This window comes from Corylus avellana, chromosome ca3, assembly GCF_901000735.1.
Source record: "Corylus avellana chromosome ca3, CavTom2PMs-1.0".
Taxonomy (NCBI): Eukaryota; Viridiplantae; Streptophyta; class Magnoliopsida; order Fagales; family Betulaceae; genus Corylus; species Corylus avellana.
In genome coordinates, this window is record NC_081543.1 from 11691187 (window position 1) to 11713616 (window position 22430).

The following is a 22430-nucleotide window of genomic DNA, read 5'->3' on the forward strand; positions in this document are numbered from 1 at the left end:
TTTGGCCCATAAAAAATAGGCTTGGCCTAATATAAAAAGCCCATGATTAACCGACTTAATCAACTTATTTAACCGATTTCATTGAGTTAACCGACTAATCGAAATAGCCAACATTTATTTATGTAAGCTTTTTTGGTTGGGTGGGCGAAAATACCTATACTATCATTGATTTAACTAATACACAACCCTATTAGTTTAAGAATGAGTGATTTCCATTCTTGGACCGTTACTGCCACTTAAATTCGAGAGGATCCTATTCAACTTAAAATACATTTAAAATTTTAATTTATTTAATATCTTTTTTATATGTCCGCACAAGTGGAGTGAAAATAGAGAAAATGGATTCGAACTAGTGACATCCACTTTATTAGGTGTGGTCCCCAGTTGATTGAGCTACCACCTGGGACCATGTCTCATAGTGTTTAGAATTTTTTTTTTCAAATGGTCAAGCCACTCTATTGGTCAAACCACCGAGCGTCCCCTCAAATTTTATTATTTGGCTATTTTGAGGTGGTCGAACTATCCACAAAAGGAAAAAAAATAAAGAATTGAGGGGGTGGCCGAACTATCTCAATAGGCATGGTGTGGTTTGCCGAGTAGTGATATAAGGGGGACTAGAGTCCTCTCAAATGTGACGTGACATTTAAAATCACCAATAGATCAAAATTAAATAATGATCATTTCAAATTCAATAGTAATTTTAAAAGTCACGTCACATTTATGATGCCTTTAAGAGAATTCTAGTTCTCTTTATATCATTACTCGTAGTTTGCCACCCCTAAATCACCCTTGTTTGAACTCCCATTTTGTAAATTTTTTTTCTTCAAATTTATAGGAGTATTTTTATATTACTAAAATAAAATTAGGATTATTTTCGCCTTTTTATTAGCTTTGGAAGGACGTTAATAATTTTTGGTAAGTTGAGGAGACATTGACATACGGATAATAGTTCCAAGAGAGTATGTATTAAACTTAAGATGAAAGATGAAATTTGTTGAGGAGTTTATGAGTGCTAAAAATAAAAAATTGCCGGGTTCTTTTAATTACCGAATGAAACCCGGAAGGCCGGACTCGGGTTTTCCACCACTTTCTCATATTCTTTTCTTTCCGATCAAGAAAAATAAAAATAAAAAAATAAAAAGAGCCAAAAACAAAGCGAAAGCTCTATTTTAGGCCAAATCTAATATATAAACTGTTCAGCTCTCACAGACCTCTCTCTCTCCTCTCTCTCAGACTCACAGACATGGCTGCGCCGCTGCAGTACCTGGAGACGCTGCGCACCGCGCACCCGGAGCTCGGCGAGTGGTACGCCTCGCTGGCAGATCTGTACCAGCGGAAGCTCTGGCACCAGCTCACCGCCAAGCTCGAGCAGTTCGTCGCCCTCACCGTCTTTCAGGTCCGCGATTCCTTCGCTTTTCCCACTTTCTTCCTCTTCTGAGTACTTTCCGTTTGTGCGTGGGTTTGTGGACTAGGGTTTGTGGATTCGTCAAACGGCTGCGTTTTGATTTTTGCGCCAGAATTTTTTTTGTTGTTGTTATAATTAGGGTTTTTGGGAAGAAGAAGAAGATTGGGGAATTAGAGCCATGTTTTGGGTGGTAAAATGGGGTTTTGCGGTGGAATTAAGGGGTTTTAAAGTGTGCATGAGTATTGCATTAAATAAACTTCCTTTCATGTTGTTTTAGTTTTTGATTGGTTGCTGATAAATTGGAGGAAGTTGTGAGGATTATAGGTCTGTTCTGTAGAATTGTTATGCTTATAATCTTATGTGCCATTGGATTTAGAGATTATGGATCTGGGGTATTTTGGAAGTAATCCATTGGGTAGTGTGAACTTTGCATTGAATTGTAAAATTCTTATCAAGTTTTACGTGAATATTTAGCTGTTTTACATCAGAATAAAGATTAAGAAATTAACAAGTTGCCCTTAGCCAACCTGACCTACCCTGGGTTCTTGATATTCAATTTGGCTCCTCAATTGACCGAGGTTCATGAAGTATAGTGTTTGCAAAACATATGTGTGGTTATATGTTTGTTTGATAAGAATTCTACACATCTGTTAAAAGGATTATTGGTTTTCCTTCTATCTTTAAAAGGGAAAAAAGATGGAAAAAAACATTCAGGGAGCTAATTGAACTCTTATAAGCACCTGTACTTTCCACATAAAATTGGTGATCTTAGGTGAAGTGATCAATGCAGGTGGACAATGAAATGAAGGTTATTAGGATTGTCCCACTTTTGTGGGACATACGTGTATATTGCAACATTGCTCATTTACTTTATTTTTTGTTAATTATTCTTGAATTAGAGTAATGGTTGGAGTACGGACAAAGTTTTCCTCTAAACTGGGTCGGAGGAGTTTTCTTCAACATAGTCTATAAAAGTGTCGTGTCTTTTTTTTTGATAACATGTGAGATGCACATGAAGTTTTAATAAAATTTATTCCAACGTTGCCCCTGCTATTAAAAAAACATGTGCATCTCACGTGTTCATGGGACACATGTCACTTTTATAGATTAGGTTGAAGGAAACTCCTCCAACTTAGTTTGGAGGAAAACTTTGCCCGTTGGAGTACCCTTTTGACCTATATATGGATTCTCTGTCATGAGAGTTGTCTAAACATGATAAACTCCAACACGTTATGCTGTCTTGATATCACAAAGACTGGGGACTCCCACTAAATGGGATTAGCTAATATTTGAAGTTCATCAAAAAAAAAAGAAAAAGAAGAGAGTAACTAATATATAGTTCATGAGTAATGCTAGAAATAGAATGTATGTCCCCCTTTTGTTCCCTCAAAGGTGATGTGCCTTTTAAAATCACAATTAGATCAAACTTCAATAGTGATCATCCCAAATTTAATGGTGATTTTAAAAGATATATCACTTATGGGGAAACAAAAGTCCTACTCCTAGCATTACTCTATAGTTCATAGTGCCTTGCCTCTTTAGCATCTCGAAGGAGTGTAACTCTATTGTTCAAAAAGGCTTATATCAAGGTGTATTGATTGAAGTGAAAAAATCAAAATGAGCATGTCTATATATTTTTTATGAGTCTGTCTATATATTTGCCATGAATGGATCTTCTAAGCTGTGTCCTAAGTGTGGGATGTGATGAGTTATTGGGAATTAAGGACATGCAGCCCAGGCATAGTTGGGCATTTAGCATTTACTTTGATTTGATGTTGGTCTTTTTCTAAGTCCTGTTGAATTAGTTAAGATTGTCATACTGCTCACCATCCATTGTGTAAAGTTTTCCTTCATTGATTGTTATTGCTGGAAATGCTTCAGCAAACTTGTTCATAGGCTCTTTCGTTTACGGGCATTCAAAACCGTATCAGTCAACGATATTGCTCGAGTACTAATGTTTTAAACAATATTGCTGGACATTTTTTATGATTTAATTTTCTGATAAGTAATCAAGATGTTATTAAAAGTGTGTAAGGTCCCCCTAGGTACACAGGAAGTATACATGAGAAAATACCTAACTAGAAGGAGAAAAGAGAGTAAGAAAATTATGGTAACTAGTTCATAGTGCATTGCCTCTTTAGCATCTCAAAGAAGTGTGACTGCATTGTTCAAAAGGCTTATATCAAGTTATGATTGAAATGATAAAATCAAAATGAGTCTGTCTAGATTTTTTTATGAGTCTGTCTATATATTTGCTATGAATGGATCTTCTAAGCTGTCCCCTAAGCGTGAGATGTGATGAGTTATTGGGAATTAAGGACATGCACAGGCATAGTTGGGCATTTAGGTAGTTCCTGTGTAGAACTGAGGATCCAAACCTTCAGTTACCACAATTGATTTGTAAATTTTGGTTGCCATTCATCTTCATTACCAAAAAAAAAAAAAGAAAAGGAATTTGTGGTTACCGTGCATGCTTCATCTGTACCCTATACAAATGGTGTTAAAAAAATTCCTCTGGGGAAGGGATATATGGTTTGGAGTTCAAGTTGCTAAAGTCGGTTAATTATGAGAATTTTATGTTATTAACATGCGTATGCTCTCATAAGGTTAGTTTGCATGCTATTTTTTTTGTTGATGAATAACAATAGACCTTATTAATGTGGACACAGTACAGTATTTTCTATTCAAATCCATTCATATGCAGAATCTCTTTAACTTGTTAAGTTCAACGCATCAACCCAGTGTTTTGTTTAACCATGATTAATTGCTACTAAATTCTGTTTTCTTTATTTGGCCAGGGTGCTATGAATTGGACATAGATTTTAACAATCTCTGTATATTGTTGTGATTTTTTTTTGCCCCAGTCACATGTTTTACACAACATGTTCTTGACTTAAAAAGTTAAATGGGATTTTTCTGTGTATGTTTCCTTCTGATCTGCATCTAACACCTTTTTCTTGGTTAAATTGTATTTCAGGCTGGTGATGCTCTCATACAGTTATATCACAATTTCATCACCGACTTTGAGACTAAAATCAATCTTCTCAAGCTTGCACATTTTGCTGTCATCGTTTCTAGGCAGTATTCAGAGAAAGAAGCTGCCATTAGTTATCTTGAAGGGGTGATTGAGAAGCTTCGAGCTACTAGAGAGCAGCGTATTGAAGAGCCAGTCCTCTACATCAAGATGCAAATAGCCATATTTAAACTTGAGCAAGGGGACCAAAAAGAGTGCAAGAAGCTTCTAGAAGATGGAAAGAGTACCCTTGACAGCATGACCGACATTGATCCATCAGTGTATGCTAACTATTACTGGGTCTCATCTCAGTTCCATAAATTTCGTCAAGAATTTGCTGAGTTCTATAAAAGTGCTCTTCTTTATCTGGCGTATACGTCCGTGGAGTCTCTCTCAGAATCATTTAAGCTGGTATGTGATTATCTTTGTGCGCTTCTTTATGTGGCTTACATGTAGTCGTCTGTGACAAGTCCTGGTTTGCTTTCTCTCACTAAGGTTATTTTGAGGTGTCATCTTACATTCTTACTCGAATGCTTGAATAGCATGGAATTTGATAGTTTTTTGGGTTTCTATATTATCTAGTTTGTTGTGATTTCAGTGTTTCATTCTTAGGATTTGTTTTTGTCTCTGAACTTCTGATATCTACAAAATCTCTAAATTGTAAGCTATAGTACCAGTACGAAACTAAAATGTGTCATGTTCTTGACCAAATCATTCTCCATGGATGGCAAATGAAGATTTTACCCAGGTACAAGTTGTATAGTTTGATAGGGATTGTACTGCAGTCCGGTTTCAAGCTCAACCAATGCGTCCAAATGTGGGGACAGTATTGAGTCATATATGGAATAAATAACTCTTCACAAACCTGTTAAGTTTTTAATTAGCTGGGATCAGCTTAAAATAAACTCTGGCATTGTTTTTTTGTAGCTCCAGTATGGAGAAATCCATTTATTCAAATTTGCTGCAATAGTTGCAATTAGTGAACAAAAAATAGCATCTATCATCTATGCACTTTAATCAAGCATCATTATAAAATTAATTTGATAGTACGGTTCACTAATTCTGACATCTGATTGTCCTCCATATGCACATTTTTTCTGCTAGTCTATCATGTGTTCTAACCTTTAGATAATTGATCAGGATCTGGCGTTTGATTTGTCCCTTTCTGCACTACTGGGAGATAACATTTACAACTTTGGAGAATTGCTTGCCCATCCTATTGTAAGTGTATCGTGACTGAGGTTCTTACTTTGATGTTGGTCTTTTTCTATGTCCTGTTGAATTAGTTAAGATTGTCATGCTGCTCACCATCCATTGCGTAAAGTTTTCCTTCATTAATTGTGACTGCTGGAAATGCTTCAGCAAACTTGATCATAGGCTCCTTCGTTTACGGGCACATCAAAACCGTATTAGTCAATGATATTACTTGAGTACAAATATTTTAAATGATATTGCTGAACATGTTTTATGAATTTCATTTTTTAATAAGTGATCAAGATATCATTAAAAGCGCAAGGCGCCCCTAGTGCACATGAAGTATACATGAGAAAATACCTAATTAGAAGGAGAAAAGAGTAAAGAAATCATGGTAACTAATCACTAAGAGAAATAAAAGTTGTTGTCCAAAGATACAAAGTATAGAAAAATAATGACTTAAGCTTCTCCAAAGTTCTTTTACGGTCCTCAAAATTTCTATAATTCTTTTCCCTCTATAGACACCGCAAGAGGCATGAAGGCACCATCTTCTACATAGTAGCGCTCCGAGTGCTCCAAGTGCTCTCAGCAGTTTACCAACACGCATATAAGTCGACTACCCGTCCACGAACACACATGTTTTATGAATTTTATACAATTCTCTTGGAAATAAGAGTACATTCTGACAAAATATTTAAGTACATTCTAACAATATTTATGGCATGGGAAGCTGGAAATAATGTTAGAAGTGACATGAATTCGATTTTCGAACGATTTTCGATGCCGAGTCTTTTCTCTTACTAAATTTTTAGATGCTTCTTTTTAGCAGCCTGCTATGATGGGTGGTGACATCTTTTACTTTCTGCAGATTAAGAGTCTTTTAGGGACAAAGGTTGAGTGGCTCTACTATATTCTTCAGGCATTCAACTCTGGTGATTTAGTTCGTTATCAGGAACTATGTCAGGTGCACAATGCTGCTCTGAGGGCTCAACCAGCATTAGTTGAGAATGAGAAAAAGCTGGTGGAAAAGATAAATATTCTCTGCTTGATGGAAATTATTTTCAGGTTTAGCATTTGTCTTTTTTTTTTTTTTGTTCGACCTTTGATTTGTGCCAGAGGAACAAGTCTTTCCGGATACAATTGGCATAATTGATTAACTGCTACATGTTTCCTTGCAGCCGGTCATCTGATGATCGAACTATACCTTTGAGTATCATTGCAGAGCGCACAAAACTTTCTATCGAGGAGGTGGAGCATCTTCTTATGAAGAGCCTTTCTGTAAGTCCCCATGTCCTTGAAATATTAATGAAGAGTAATTGATCTTTAAATGCTTTGTGAATCTTTACTACCTTTGCGACTTTCCTACTTGGCATGTTTCTTGCAACATCAGTTCTTTTGTTTAATCACTTTTAACATTATATGTTTCTCATTAAATTATCTGGGGATTGCAAAAAACTTATGCACACCATTCTGGTTGGTCAATTTGCATCAAAGAAGGAAACTTCGTTCCCTTGCCAACTACATAATTTTTGTGTAACAACTTTTGATTGAATACAAACCACTGGGAGAATTTTATTGCAGGTTCATCTGATTGAGGGCATAATTGATCAAGTTGAGGGAACAGTGCATGTATCCTGGGTGCAGCCAAGAGTATTGGGGATTCCACAAATCACATCTTTGCGCGATCGTCTGGACAATTGGTTGAAAAAAGTGAACACTGCCTTGAAATCCATCGAGGCAGAAACACCTGATCTTGTTGCATCCTGATTTTTTCCCCCCCTTTGATTTGCTTCTGCCCATTGTAACAATTCATTAACAGAAAAGGGAAAAAAATTGGAAAGGCGACAAAAAAAAAAAAAAAAAAATTTAAAAGAGACTCGTCTTTTAAGTCACATGGGCAGTATGGCCAGCTGTATGCTTCCTTTCTTATTGCCTATTTTTGTTGAATCCTCTTCCTGAAAGGAGCAGCCTCTTGTGCTTCATGAAGTCATCGGTTCCATAGTGCCATCCCAAGAGACAAATGAAAAACGGCTGTTTTACGCTTTAGAGTGGTTTATTAGACTATGTATTTGAAATTTTTCTTAGACACAATCAGATGTGATTCTCTTTATGTTGTTAGAGTGCATTTCCTTTCGTGATTATCATTTTATTCTTCTTTTATATATTGCTATGTTTGAACCAGGTTAAGGTCTTCTTGTTCAGCTTCCCTTTTATTCATTTTTTTTTAAAAAAAAAAAGAAAGAAAGAAAGTAGTGGATGTGCTTAATAAATTGTTTGAATAGTGTTTTCGGTTGTGTTTTGAAAGGATTTTTTGTAAAGGTGAAATTAAGAGGTGTATCTGGTGGGTTTACATTTGAAAGTTGAGTAAGTAAAAAATTGAGAAGTATTTAAAGAAGATAAAAAGAAACAAAACAAAGAAGGTTGAAAAAAATTGAGTTTATTGTAGGTGTCACTACACAGATGGTGGTTTTTATATCTTGTTTTGTAACCACCAGGTGCACGACAGATTAGGCATTATATATATTTTTTGAAGTATTTTGTGATTTGTTTTGGAAAGTGTTTTAGTAGTAGGGACTAGGGACCATATTTTAAAATTATTTGGTAATTATCGTCTAACAAGTATTTTCAATATTTGAACAAAATTATCTCTTGTACATATTGTATCTCTTTTTGGCAAATCTACTATTAAATTTGTAAAAAAATATAGTTAAAAAATGGATGTGTAACGTGCTTCTTTATACGGAGATAAATACGTTATGCGTAGATATTTTTTTTTTATTAGATAAAATATTTTCTCGTTGCTTTTTTCTGTATGAGAAGTGTATGTACATATGCATATTTTGGAACAAGCATTTCCAAAATCCTCTGTAACTTTTATGAATGATGATTGTGCTTTATTTTCTTTGTTTTCACAGGTCTTCTCAAGCCCTTAACTGGAAATGATCATTTTCCCTTTCTCTAGCGTTTGAATATAATATTGAACAAAAATTGATTAAAAATATTAAATAATATAAATATCGAAATAAATAAACCATTCAACAAAATTTAATTATGGTTTAAAACATATAAATATAATTTACGATTTATTTTGTCACGCCTACCATTATTTATTAAGTTGTCCTTGATGAGTTTTCATATTTTAAAATTGTTGCATGATTCCTTCATAGCTTATACTCTTAAATATATCATTTTTAATGTACGCATGCAAATAATCATTTATCAACTGATCTCTTAATTAGTTATGTAAACAATTTTTAACAATAATCATTGATGAAAAACACTCTTTCAACGGTGCTGCCGCACCTTGCAGGATTCGCAACATAGGTTTTTTATGTCTCGATGTTAAAACATAATGTTTAAAGCTCGTTTTTGTCGGCTCACGTTTTAGCATCAACTTGGAGCACTTAGCACACAATAGGAAATAAAGTTTAAAATGAGCATTTTGCTCATGGTCAACTCAAGCTTTTGTTATTAAAATGGAGTGTTTTGTCAACATACTAAAGTTTTAACACAACATTTTGTATCGTCTTCTTCTTCTTCTTCTTCTTCAAGTTGTTAACCTAAATCTCTGAAACTTGAAAGTCTAAAGCAGTGATATTATCACCTACTTGTATAGCTTAATTCGTTAACTGCCTCTATCCCAAGGCATATCTCCATTGTTCTAGTCTACCACATCTCTTCCCAACCACAAATGAACACATACATGGATAACGTCAATCAACACCTACAAGACAATGGGAAAAACCCACCCAGCACAATTTGCCAATATCATCAAAATTTTGATGATTATAAACGGGGGAAAAAAGAGATCAACTTTATATGGATGAGGAAATGAAGCAGAGCATATTAAATGTTTCCCTTTTGAACTTTATCCGTAAAGCAAATACACAGAAGATCTCTCAAGCACATCACTCTTGTCTGACAAACGGTGAGGAGCTCACGTCTGTACTATAAAATGAATCTTCTACTCCGCCGTAGTAGTTCTCATCCTTATCTTCCTCCCATTTGAGAACCTCTCTTATATACTTGAATGCCTCATCGATGGTCACTCGGTCCCTAGCCCTAACTTGCGACACAAAAAGCTTTTGACTTGTGATGGAAGCATAAAGGTCTTTGAACTTCATTGCAACATAGAAGTATGCCTGATGGGCCAATGACTGGTTGTTGTGGTGCGTCCGCACCGGACTAAAATCGTTGAACCACTCGCAAGCACTTAAATGCACCCGAGTCACCTTCTCCTCAAAGAGATCATACTTGTTTAATACTAACACAAATGGTGTATCCTTAAAGCAAGGGTGTCTGACCATACTCTCAAACAGCTCCTTGCTTTGCATCATTTTGTTTTGAAGTAGGACTCCACTGCCATTACTTTCTGAGGCAAGCCCCATCTGATCATAATCACTAAGGGAAACACAGAACACAACCACACGAACATCTTCAAACATTTCCACCCACTTACATCCCTCGTTCATCCCCTTCGCATTTACCCTTATAAGTTGATATCTGTAAAAACACCAGAAAGAGGTTCAGAATTCTATGATTGCATAAAAGACGCCAAAGGGAGAAAAAGCAGTAGTTCAAATTCATACGCTCCAGAAAATATCATGTATATTCCTTAAAATCATCTTTTTGATATTTTTCATTGGGGACCATAGGCTACGCTGTAAAAGGTGGCCAAGTGGGATGAGCTCAACTAGGTCTCAAGTTAAAAAATTCTAGCTTTCCAACATAATACTAATTACAATAAGAGTCCTAATTTTAGTAATAACAAATTGAAGGGTTCTTGGTAGGTGCAACCAGGCCACATGGGGTCAAACATCACATGCACGAGGTAGAATTCAACAATATGCATGGAAAGCACTAAATTGCTATAACACAGAATCACAGATACTACAGCGGAGATTTTCTGACTAAATATAAGGATTAGGCGGGGATTGTCTACGACTATACATAGAATAGAGAGCTGTGAAATATAATTACTTGGTCAGAGGCGGGGGTGGAGCCTCTACATTGTCTGTGTAGGTTTCAGACATTGGGCTTCGATCATCAAGGGAGAATTCTATGAAAGCCAAACCATTTCCTTGAGTGACTCCTTCTGCATATAGTATGTCTCTCTCTGAAGGTTCATATTCATTGCTAGATACCTCAACAGCCTGAAAGAAACAACATTAACTTCTTTAGCATTCAAGATGAGTAATAATGCTTATTCACTTGTTCTTAATCATGAAAATTACTGATTGAAATATCAATTTGTTTCAAGTCACTTCAGCAGCCACTGCAAAAGGCCCAGTCATGACATTGATAGAAGATACCATGCATGTGTAGATGTCATTTGTATCATATAGTTTATTCTACACAGGCATATCATATTATGTTGACATTAATGAACAAAAGTAGTTGAATAACAAAAATTAGATCAATAATAGCAATAAAATAACATAACTTTAGAATTTAGACGAGAATATGGTATCATATTGCCCATTAACCTAAAACAAAATGTTCATCTCCTGTGTCGAGTAGATTAATCCCCACAGCAAGTGATGCCATTTGTTTCTAGTAGCATCCATCACGACAACCACAATGCTAATTTGATGGGAAAAAAGGAATTTGAGTGCATACAAATATATATTCACATATATACAGAACAACATTAGGGTCATATATTTTGTTCAAAACCTTGGTAGCCATTCTAACAATGATTGCATGGACATGGGTTCTAAAACCAGCCACTTGGACCTAAAAAGACTGGGTCAATGTTCATAATCATTCAAGTAGAAGAAGCTGCTTAGTTTCCTGATATGTAGCTAAACACTTGAGAGTAGAAAATAATTCATATTGGATATGGCGCAGAAAAATAAAATTGTGAAACTGAGATAAACGTCCACTAATCCATAGTCAATGAAACAAACAAATACAACACTAGATTACCAATGGAAAGATTAGGATGGGAAGAAGGGGCACCTTCCATTTTCAGAGAACTCAGTTTTGCCAAAAATAAATAAACAGTTAAAACATGTTGTAACCATGCAAGCACTGGCACAGGAGGATTAGCAACAATAAAATGCTGTATTATAAAAAACAAATTAAGATGAGACATCAACGAGGGTGTTAATGAAATACCCTGCTCAGGAAGTACTCTGCAACATCTGGAAGGAAGTGAAGCTCATCTTTTCTTTTATATGTTTCCTGTACAGCAGGATCCTTCCACACCTCGTCAACTAATGGAGCATACTCCCGAGTTGCTGCAGGAAAGAACGCATCCAAATCTCCAGTTGCTATAATATCCAGGAGCCAGTCAGAGAAATGCTTCAACTTGGGGTTGATGGAATAGACAGATTGATTTGTTTCATTAGGATCAACCTCTCCATCTAAAGCAAGATTGAAATCAGATGTTACAAATTTGAAGCACTGTAACTCAATTAAATAATACCTTAACTTTGCAAGCAGTCTGGTCAACAACATTACCATATCGACATGCAGAAAGAATTTAGTTGCCCTTGACAGAAGTTAAAGGGGCTTATTACACAAGCCTTACACTCCATGGCATATTAACACATCTATTCTCGTTGAGATGAATTGTTGAAGATAATATATAAGAGGAACCTCTCATAGAATACTTCCTTTACTACTTTTAGAGTTAAAAACTAAATCATAAGAGTTAAAATGAAGAATTCTCACCACCCCTTTAATGCCTTGACTGCCGTGCATCACAACACTGGCTTCTCATTGAACGTTTACCTTCAATTAAATTTATCCCAGGAAAAACTATTTCTAGTAACTCTACTTTAAGGCTGAAACTTAAGCAAAAAGAATGTGGCCAATGTGATTCCCCATCTCAGAAACTCCAACCCTACATTTGAAATAATATAAGACACTCGAGTTCTCTTGAAAAGAAAAGAGATGGGAATTTCTTAGAGCTACAAGGCTCAATACACAAGTACCAGAGCAACTTACTATGGCAATGAATTTTAAACTTATAGACATGCAATCATTTCCAATCAGCATGATGCATACGCAGCCAAAGGGAATAATATAAGCTCGTAGAGCAGTATGCATAAAAGATACTAGTTGGCAATATAATTTCTCAGAACTAAAGAAAAAAACATATACATAGTCCAGTCCCCCACCACTTACATTAAAGATTTGAAGTTTCTGGACTTCAACTGAATACTTTCATGAAGAATGGTAGTGAGCAGTGGAGACCAAAACCACTATGCAAGAACAACTACTTTGAAAAACAAAGGGATATTACCTGCTTCAGTGTTTTGATCATTGGGGGTTAGTGCTCTCATTCTAGACATGGCCTCCTCCTCAAAGCGCTCCCGTCCATCAAGCAAAATGCTGAGATATCTGTACATGTTACTCTGGATCATCAGCTTAATATCCTGCATTTCTTCTGTGGAAAACCTGTTCCCGTACAAAAATTTGGCCTGCTCAGGCATTAAAGTACAAGGTGAGAGTGAGCATTGATAGCAACGAATTATGCAAGGTAAAAAGATGCACATCAATGGAAATGAGTTGGAACCACAAAATGCAGCTTAGGAGTCTAATATGATGAATGTGTGGGCGTGTGCATGTCAGCCCAAAGATTAAGATTCGTCATATCTTAAAAGTTTACATTGAAAGCGAACATCCCTAACCGCATACTTACAAAAAAAAAAAAAAAAAAAAAAAAAAGAGATAATATTAGGCTCATATATTGTTTAGGGCCTATTTATTGAAAAGATTTGTTAAAATGAGGGCACCCTCGCAGAGAATTCACAAGCTTCCCTAATTCTAGGAAACTTGTCATTGATTTCTACATGCAATACAATATCCATTAATTTATAGTTCTTAATTCTTTTTTTTTTTTTTTTGATAAAATTTTAGGAAAAGAGTTTCAAAATTTGTGGTAACACGTACGTAGGTCAAACTTAAAAAAAAAAATTATTTTGCTCAACGAAGCTTCGGCAGATCTGACCAAAAGCATACTTTGGTCTTCACATGCAGGGAAAATTTAGATTCTTCTGGCTGATGTTGCGATTGTGACATAATATGACTGATACATGGCAAAAATGAGGAAAGCTTTGGGTTTGCAGCTTTATAGATGTAGTTGTTTGGTTGTAAATTTGGTTTTTACAGTTGATTGTATAGTCATAGTTGGTTTTTTTTTTTTTTGAGGAAAGTGTAAGTAGGAGATAGGTGTTTCGGCTTGCTAAGAAGTTTCTGAGTACCAGCTCTGTTCTGGTGTGTTTGTACTGTTTTGGTTGGTTTTAGTAAAATGATTCTTATTCATCGAAAAAAAAAATGAGTACAGCTCATCATCAGAGAGATGAGGGTGCCCCCGTCTTAGACAATCTCTTTACAGGAAAGGGAAATATATATGGTCAACACAAGCATGAAAACCTTAGTGAAACTCTCGCAAACAATGCCTTAAATCACATTTTGGGGAAATTGACATTCTTGTGGCTGGTCAATATAGTTGGGGTATGACTTTGTTGGAATCACTTGATTTGAGGGGTGTTCTGTCCTTCAGTCCATGAATTTAAGGATTCCATCCAAATCCAGGTCAACCTCTGGATTTGCATCCTAGGCTCGACACGATAAATTAAATGTACTCAATTGCATAATTGACCTATATCAACAAAAACAGGCATCTGCTGTAATCAACGTACTACTCCAAGATATTACAACAAAATTTGCCTCTTCCCATGCTCATGTCCCTGAAACACAAATCCTGACAAGTGGATCCAACTCTTAAACAAACCAAAACCTAAAGCCATTAGATGGAGAGCCCTAACTACTACATAAGTCCATAACAAAATCTTTACCTAACCACGGGGGATTTTTCCTAACATACAATATGACGAAAAAACCTAAAAAAATAGAAACAAGATGGAAGTTTTGACATATGCTTAAAAAAATGAGCATGAGATATGCAATGGACTGCATGAATAGAATGAGACAGACAAAGAGACTAACTAGCTAACTTAAAAACTTTGATGTGCACTTTTTTTTTTTTTCCCTCATAATTTCCTAACCCACAAAAACTTCATTCTCTCAAAGTCTCCATACACTAGTTTAAGATATTCCTCATTTTCATTAATTGGAGAGGGCAAGGATTACATCTGTTCATAAGAATGCAAAAGCAACCTGAATATGGATTGGATCTCTTACAGATTTTTAACCTACATAGTTTAAATTAGAGGAAATTTTGTCTCGTGTCTGTCATTAATTGTATAGAGAAAATTATTCTCCCAGCTCATAAAAAGTTTCCTCCCTCTGAAAGTTCACAGAACACTTTACTAAGCACAAACTTTCTCTCATTCAATTTTTTCAAATTTATACAGAACATTGCTAAGCCGCCTAAAATTTGATTGTATGGCTCCACACACTTTTATCTTAGTATTTGAATCAATGATAGCCATTCTAAGTGTCATCACACAGCAATAAAATCAGTAAAGAACTCCATTGCATTTGCAAGGAGAATCAGACTGTAAATTGAGTCAAAAAACTAAAGCCCAGAAAGGTAGACTTGGTTAGAGTGCATTCAAGCTTGTTTGTGAGTTAAATGAGTTGAGATTAAGTCCAAAGTTAAAGCTCATTTAATTAATCAAAATGAGCATGATTATCTCCCCGCTCAACTTGATTATGCTTATGAATTAGATACATCAATAATCAGTGATAGTCTTACGGGCAGCTCATATAGGTTATGAGTTTTTCCAATCCACATTGAAGCTCAAAAGGTGATTGATTCTGACTACACAATGTCGGTTTGACTTCATATGTGATTCGTATGCATCTTTTTCTTGTACTGGGTATAAAAAAACTCGTTTCTTAAAACCAGTTTTAACCATCCAAATCATGTTACTTTTGAAAGCCAACCATGCACTTGAAGCTCATTCAGCTTGTTGAGTAAAGATCCAGTGTAACATGAGATATTTCGGCAAGCCCCAGTATAGCTTGAGCACCACATGGGGTCATCCAAGCCGAGACAAAGAATCCATAAACTTGGTTCAGCTCATTCACACCCCTAAAGGAGAGTTTCAGAAGTAGTAATGAATGCTTACCCAGTATACAAGTTTTTACTAGCACCCTTTCAAGTAGAGAAAATTTCACTTTCTCAAAACATGGATGCCATCCCTTTTACTCCAACAGTTGAAAAGTTGAATAAAGATTTGTTCTTTAGAGCATCCTTTGTATCACAAGCACATCTTTTAAACTTCTCTGCAATTACACTTTTTTATCTACAATAATTCTTATACAAAATCATCGCCAAGTCTAACAACATCTACAGAAATTGCAACCAGTAAGACACAGATTGCCAATTGGAACAGGAATCTCACAAGATAAGGAAACTTCTCAACAGTCAAGCAATTATCAAGACAATCAAGATAGAAGATTCAGCACTCTGAGAAACACAAGACCTGATGAATGACAAACACTTGATGTATAGTTAGCATTTTAGTTGTAGATTATATGCTGATAAGAATGTGAAGTATAATGAAACAAACCACTCCCTGTGCAATTCACGGGAGTCAGCATTTCAACTCAATTTGGTTGTGTTATGATATTACCCAATATTATGACATGTCCTACAACATGGAAACTGCATTTGCAGATGCAGAAATGCATAATCAGTTTGCAATGGAGCTGGAGTGCTGTACCTGCTTAAAGATAGTACTTGTTCCAGAGCCTTGAAGTCCAAGAAGAAGAAGTTTCTGAATTTTTTTCTGCTCCAGATAATTTGGAACCGTTGTATAATTGCTAGGCTCATCTCTTGCTCCAAGAGGTTGACTAAGGGGCACAGGCAAAGAGAACAGGGTACAAACAAACCGTGTTGATGCCTGACTAGCAAAAAGCAAATATGAGCTGTTTCATAAAGGTTCCCAGGATCCAACACAAAGAGGGTTCAAATCAAAAGTTTTTCAGTACATACCTTCTCCCAAATGTTACCCCTAATATTGTTCTGACCTTCCTCTTCATAACGACCATCATCATACACCCAAAAATGAGTGTCCCGTGGACACTGCACCTTTGCCAGCTGAAAGTATTAAAAATTAGGTTAGTAAACATACCCTTTTCTTTTTGGTGGTAGGGGGTACCTATATATATATATATATATATTTTTTTTTTGATAAATAATCAAGAATATCATTGAAAAGCGTAGAGGGGCGTAACCCAAATACACAGGAAGTATACAAAGAGACACCTTTAAAGATAAAAAGAAGAACATAAATCTACAAATTGATGCAACGAAGAAACTTGAGGAATGTTCAAAACACCCGCCCAATGGAAAAACAAATTGAGAAACCTATTGCTAAGTATAGCATGGTACCATCTCAATAGGACTTGTCAATTTTCATGTAAAACAGAGAAATTTTCATTCTTTAAGAACCAATTTATAGCCACAGTCCAATACAAATCTATGCCAACATGCCAATGTAGGTGGAAATGGTAGCCTCATCATGTAGCTGTCAATACATTAGGTATGTGTGATAAATTGCAGCTATATAGACTATAAGTTTAATTTAATTACATTAGATAACACACAATTACTATTAATATAGGTATTTCCTTTGCCCTACGATCAAGTTCTCAGTGGAAGCTTTTGGAGAAGTATTCTTAAAGTAAATCGATTACTAAGGAGAAATAGAGACTTCTGATCATACACAATAATGGGATGATAACTTTTCATATGGTATTGTATGTGTTACACTTGCATATGCCTAAGACCACACAAGCTCCAAGTCATCGCCCCATAGTTTACCAACCTAATAAATTATCACCTTTCCTTATGCTAACAAGTGGGGTAACTAAACCATGAAATCTAGCTCAGATAACAGTACCAATTCACTGTCATGCAACACAGGTTCATTGGACCAAAAAAACAAATTGATGCAATTATGGGACAACATGAGGTAAGTTATTGGCAGAAAATCTGTCAAAACCAGAGACAGTATATTACTTGATAATTGTTCTCTACTAAAAAAAGGTTTCTCAAAAGTAAAAAAAAAACTGTAATTGCAACATGTAAATGGTAACAAACATTTTCTTTTGTTGAGAAGTAAATGATGTTCATTAAAAACCAAAGGGCACATCCAAGTACACATAAAGTATATAAGAGAAACACTTATCTAGAAAAAGAAAAGAGATAATAAAAAAAAGTCACGAAAACTATAATTTTTTTTATTTTTTTTTGATAAGTAATCAAGATATCATTAAAAGCATAAGGTGCCCCCAAGTACAAAAGAAATATACAAGAAAAGCCACCTAACTAGTAGGAGAAAAGAGAACTAAAAAATCAAGATAACAAATCACCAAAGAAGAAACATAAGCAATTGTCAAAAGATATAAAGTGTTGAAAAATAAAGACTTGGGCCCCGTTTGGTTTGTGGAATAGGTATTCCAGTAGAAAAATGAATAGGTATTACTGGGAATAGACGAGGTTGGAATGGAATAATTATTCCAATTCTTTAGTTTGGTAGCAACACATATTTCATAATTGGAATTGAACCAAAATTAGTAAAAAGCCCATATGATTTCTAATTTTTTTCAAAACTTACCCAAACTTTTTTTTTGTTTTTTTGATAAGTAATGTTGTATATATCAAAAAAAGCGCAAAGCGCCACAAAATACACAAGGAAGTATACATAGGTAACCCAACCAAAACCCACACTCAAAACACCCTAAAAACCTGAAAAAATCCAAATCTAAAACCCGCAAAAGCCCAATAACAGCCCTAAAAACCCAAAGCCCCTACTGCACCTCAGGGGGGAAGGAAAATGCATTTTTAGACCCAAAAAACCCCCGCCGGCTCTGGCACTTAGCCGGAGAAGACCTCCGGCTTCTAGCCTCAAAATTTATGGAGCATTCCAAATTTTTGAGCTCCCTCTTCCCCTTAACCTTTGGGGCAGAAATGTCAATTATAGACTCCCTCTCCTTTTTAATGACAAAAAAAAGATCCAAAAGATCTTTCTCGTCACCTCCCCCGGACAACCCCATCACTGAAGCGAAGTTCACTTACCAAAACTTACTAAAAAGCCCATATGATTTCTAGGAATAGACACTTACCAAACAAAAGAATGACTATTCCAGGGGTTTATTCCGCAAACCAAATGGGCTCTTAATTTCCTCCAAAGTCCTTTCACAATTCTCAAAACTTTTGTCATTCATTTCCCTTCAAAGACAGCACAAAAGGCACAAAGGCACCGCCACAACGGCATTCCGAGTACTGCTGATAGTCCACTAACAAGCATACAAATCCATTACTTATCTAGGCATAACCCAAAACAACCCAAATCAACTGAGGAAAACATTCCAAATGGCACAAGCAACCTCATAATTAAAACTAGAAATATGAAAACAATCATAAGCATATCCACAAGGAAAGGTATATTCCCCAGTAACAAACATTACAGCCCACTACAATAGTAATATACACACAAGGACATAACCCAATTGAATCAACAATCAAACTAAAATTAAATACTAGACTTAGAAATGGAAAGTCTTATCCCAACTCTTTGAAGTTAACTAAGAAACTATGATGCAGGACGAGAAAAGAGTTAATTGAGTCATATAGTTTTATTTACGTCTTACTAGTTAATTGAGTTATTAGTAATTAATTTATGTTTTTATTTAATTTTCAAGAGTCAAGGGAATTTTTGATAATTCAATAAATGAGTGTTGCCCTAGATTATTTAGGGTAGGTCAATAAACGGGCGTTGCCCTCGATTGTTTTTGGTACTTCAATAAATGGGCTTCGCCCCAGATTAGGGTTAGGGTTCAATTAGCGAGTATTTAAGTATGTTTTGTACTCCAATAGAGAGAGACTAGGTGGAATAAATAATATGTTGAGTTGATTCTCCTTCTCTCTTCTTCTTTCTTTTCCCTTTGCCCTTATTTCACCGTGTATTTTTTAGATTATTAATGGTCCCGCATCAAACTAGAACGGCTCAACAACATTAAATCAATTAAAGGGTCTATTTGATAATTGTACTAACTCAAGAAGATGCATGAATAAACATTCAACAAATCCAAGAAAGTTAATGAGTGACGTCACAAAAATGGATATTCATCAAAGCAATTATAATTCAGAGAACCTACAAAGAGCATCACAAGTACATGCACAAACATCATATATCCAATATTGGAATTCATTGGCTGTCATCTAATATATGTACCATAACATCACGCTATGAGTGACAGCTTATGACAAAAGAAATAAGATAAATGTCAAGTTGAAAAGCCAGAGAGCTCACCCGTAGCACCCTCAATTCAAGCTTTGTAATTTCTCGGCCATTAATGTAAACTTCAGTATTCCCATTGCTTGCATCGGGGCTTAGTTTCCCAGTGAAATTTAAGTTTGAACTTATGATTCTATCTGGTTTTTCTCCCTCCTGTCAAATCAAAAAATAGAGATATTTAAAGCAATTTAAATCCATTAGGGAAAAAAATAACTCTAAAACGTGCAATAACAGAACTTCGAACTGAAAGAAACTCATTGAAAATGTCATGTTGAACATGCCTCACCTTTCCCCATTGACCGGATTCCTTGTCATACCAATATCTACCGGGCTTCAACTTTCGTGGGGGTAAAGGACACCCAAGTAATTCTGCCATCTCTTCCGGCTTCAGAGCAAATCCATTGACAATTAGCTGTTCTGGCCGAAGCTGATTAGCGGAACACTCTTTCTCTGCTCTCATAATCTGCTTGACTTCCAAAGGACTGAGTAATCGTGTTAATACTCTTGAATGTTTGCCCAATTTTAACCGCTTTGATTCATCAATCGGCTGACCAATGCAGGTTACACACTTGCGCCCTTCAGGCATTGATCCCATTGCCCTAAGCACACAATTGCTGCAATACTTAGCATCACATACTAGGCACGACTCCTTTGTTTCCCACTTCCCTTTTTGACAACGATAACAAACTCTACTTTTCTTTTTCTTCTTCTCTTTTGAAACCCCAACATACATAAAATCTGGCTTCTCCACATCAACCTCTTTCCTCTCAGATCTATCAACTGTATTAAAAGTGACAACAGGTGCTCTCCTTACTTCATTAACAACCTTTTCAAGAGGATTCTGAACTGAACCTGGTGAAGCAGAGGGAGAAGCAGAAGAAGAATCACGGTGTTGCAAGACAGACACAACAGACTCTGAACTGCCCGACACCCTAGGACTTTGCGTAGGTGAACTCGTGACACCAGCAATATAGGACACCGGCAAAGGTATAGGTTCAACTACAGGAGGACAGGCAACAACAGCAGATCTTTGTGATTCAGACAGGGGTTCTGCAGTTGGGATTGCACGAGAATTTACATCAAGGGGTTCCACTCTAGGGACTTCATAAGAAACCGGCGGGCCCTCATACTCCAAAGCAATAGAGTAATCAAGATCTCCATCATCTTCAGGGAGAGAAGCTCCCGGTGGGAGCATCTTTTTCACCAATTCTCTCCAGTTCTCTCCCCCCTTCCCCTCCATTCTTTAGCAGCACCACCAAATCGCCAACTCTTCAACTAGAGCCCTAAACTATATCTCAATTCAATATCTTTAAGCAAACAACTATGTCCTATATAATCAAAATCCTTCTAACTTAACAGCACAATTGGCACCAAATACAAGCAGTAATGTTTCAACCGCCCGAAGATGCACAGAGAATAACCAGCTAAACGAAGTTGAATTACGACTTAGAACGGGAAATAGTCATCGAACCGCCACAGTCACCCGGTCTCCGTTTGAAAACCTCCAAACTAGATAGGAGAAATCACAAAATGAACAGAAATTTCAGCCAAATTCACAAGAAACGAAAACGAAATTCAACTATTTGGAGCCCAAGCGCGACTTTCAAACAAAAATAAGCACAACCCATCTATAATTTCAATCTATTTGCAGTCAACAACAGGCACCCAACTTGATATCCCACAATTTATGAAAGCTTCAACCCGTAGGCATAACCGCAAGTGTTGAAAAAATCATAGTCAAACATATTCTAAAAAAATAAAAACATAAAAAAATAGCAATGACCCAGAAATGTAGAACATAGAAAGATTCTAAATTCAAAGCAAGATTGGCTCACCCGAAAAGAAAGATCAAAAACTGCAAAATGATAAAATATACTTTTCAGGGTGTAAAAAATATATTATTCAACTTTCAGAGAGAGAGAGAGAGGGGAGAGCAAAGTAAGTACGTACCTGGGGGGAAAGGGACAAAACGAAAGCGAATCTGAGGTTAAAATCAAAGCTTTTTCAGCTTCGGTGGCTTCGAACTTTGAAGGAGCAAAAGGCGAGATGGCCACGTTTACCCAATCCACCATTGAGATTAACCCCCCAAGTGTTCTACAGTCTTACTGGGTCAGACACACACAAGTGCGTCCCACATTTCCCCCGAGTCGTATAGCGTCGAAGACAGGCGACCCACACTCCACGTGCCCAGCACCCTCTTGAATCACGCGCACGACCAAGATACTTGTTTGTGATACTGTGCCTATGACGCGCCTTTAGAGAGCGGGGGTTAAGCAAATATATATATGCCAGGTGTTCTCAGGCCACTTTCTTTTTAGCTTTTTTTAAAAAATAATAATATTTAAGACAGAAGAACACCATTGTGAACACCTAACATTTAAAAAAAAAAAAAAAAAAAAAAAAAAAAACTAAACACTCATTTGAGTTGTACTCCGTATCTATAAATTGCATTATAGCATTTTCGTTCGGCTATTTATTTATTTTCTATTTTAACTCATTTTTATTTTCTATTTTAATTACTAATTTTTTCAATGCACCTACATCTAGCTCTCCAAACTAGATAATTTTTTACACGATTTGCAAACTCAAC

At 36.0% G+C, this 22430-nt stretch overlaps 2 protein-coding genes across 2 annotated transcripts; one reads left to right on the plus strand and one right to left on the minus strand.

The window, feature by feature from the left end:
* The first annotated feature begins 1192 nt into the window (after positions 1 to 1192).
* On the plus strand, positions 1193 to 7756 carry LOC132176042 (26S proteasome non-ATPase regulatory subunit 13 homolog A). The gene is made up of 6 exons (XM_059588155.1): positions 1193 to 1396; positions 4383 to 4829; positions 5559 to 5639; positions 6481 to 6677; positions 6791 to 6890; positions 7194 to 7756. Exons 1-6 carry the CDS (start codon positions 1244 to 1246, stop codon positions 7377 to 7379), a joined length of 1164 nt encoding a protein of 387 aa, XP_059444138.1. The 5' UTR covers positions 1193 to 1243; the 3' UTR covers positions 7380 to 7756.
* A 1654-nt stretch (positions 7757 to 9410) lies between these two features.
* LOC132173855 (extra-large guanine nucleotide-binding protein 3) lies at positions 9411 to 21972 on the minus strand. Its single transcript, XM_059585502.1, has 9 exons — positions 21791 to 21972; positions 20127 to 21349; positions 19856 to 19993; positions 16531 to 16635; positions 16259 to 16438; positions 12865 to 13042; positions 11733 to 11980; positions 10593 to 10765; positions 9411 to 10115 (listed from the first exon to the last, which is right to left on the minus strand). The coding sequence occupies exons 2-9, from the start codon at positions 21078 to 21080 to the stop codon at positions 9521 to 9523; spliced, it is 2571 nt and encodes an 856-aa protein (XP_059441485.1). The 5' UTR covers positions 21081 to 21349; positions 21791 to 21972; the 3' UTR covers positions 9411 to 9520.
* Between the last annotated feature and the right edge of the window lie 458 nt (positions 21973 to 22430).

What these genes read in the sequence shown, in the direction of transcription:
- LOC132176042 (XM_059588155.1), top strand. Translation starts at nt 1,244, where the DNA reads ATGGCTGCGCCGCTGCAGTACCTGGAGACGCTGCGCACCGCGCACCCG. An exon ending in TCTCAGAATCATTTAAGCTG is followed by an intron (nt 4,830 to 5,558) that starts GTATGTGATTAT and finishes ATAATTGATCAG; the next exon opens with GATCTGGCGTTTGATTTGTC. An exon ending in AATTGCTTGCCCATCCTATT is followed by an intron (nt 5,640 to 6,480) that starts GTAAGTGTATCG and finishes TACTTTCTGCAG; the next exon opens with ATTAAGAGTCTTTTAGGGAC.
- LOC132173855 (XM_059585502.1), bottom strand. Translation starts at nt 21,080, where the DNA reads ATGGAGGGGAAGGGGGGAGAGAACTGGAGAGAATTGGTGAAAAAGATG. An exon ending in AATCCGGTCAATGGGGAAAG is followed by an intron (nt 19,994 to 20,126) that starts GTGAGGCATGTT and finishes TTGATTTGACAG; the next exon opens with GAGGGAGAAAAACCAGATAG. An exon ending in CCACCCCCGCCTCTGACCAA is followed by an intron (nt 10,116 to 10,592) that starts GTAATTATATTT and finishes GTGTTTTTACAG; the next exon opens with ATATCAACTTATAAGGGTAA.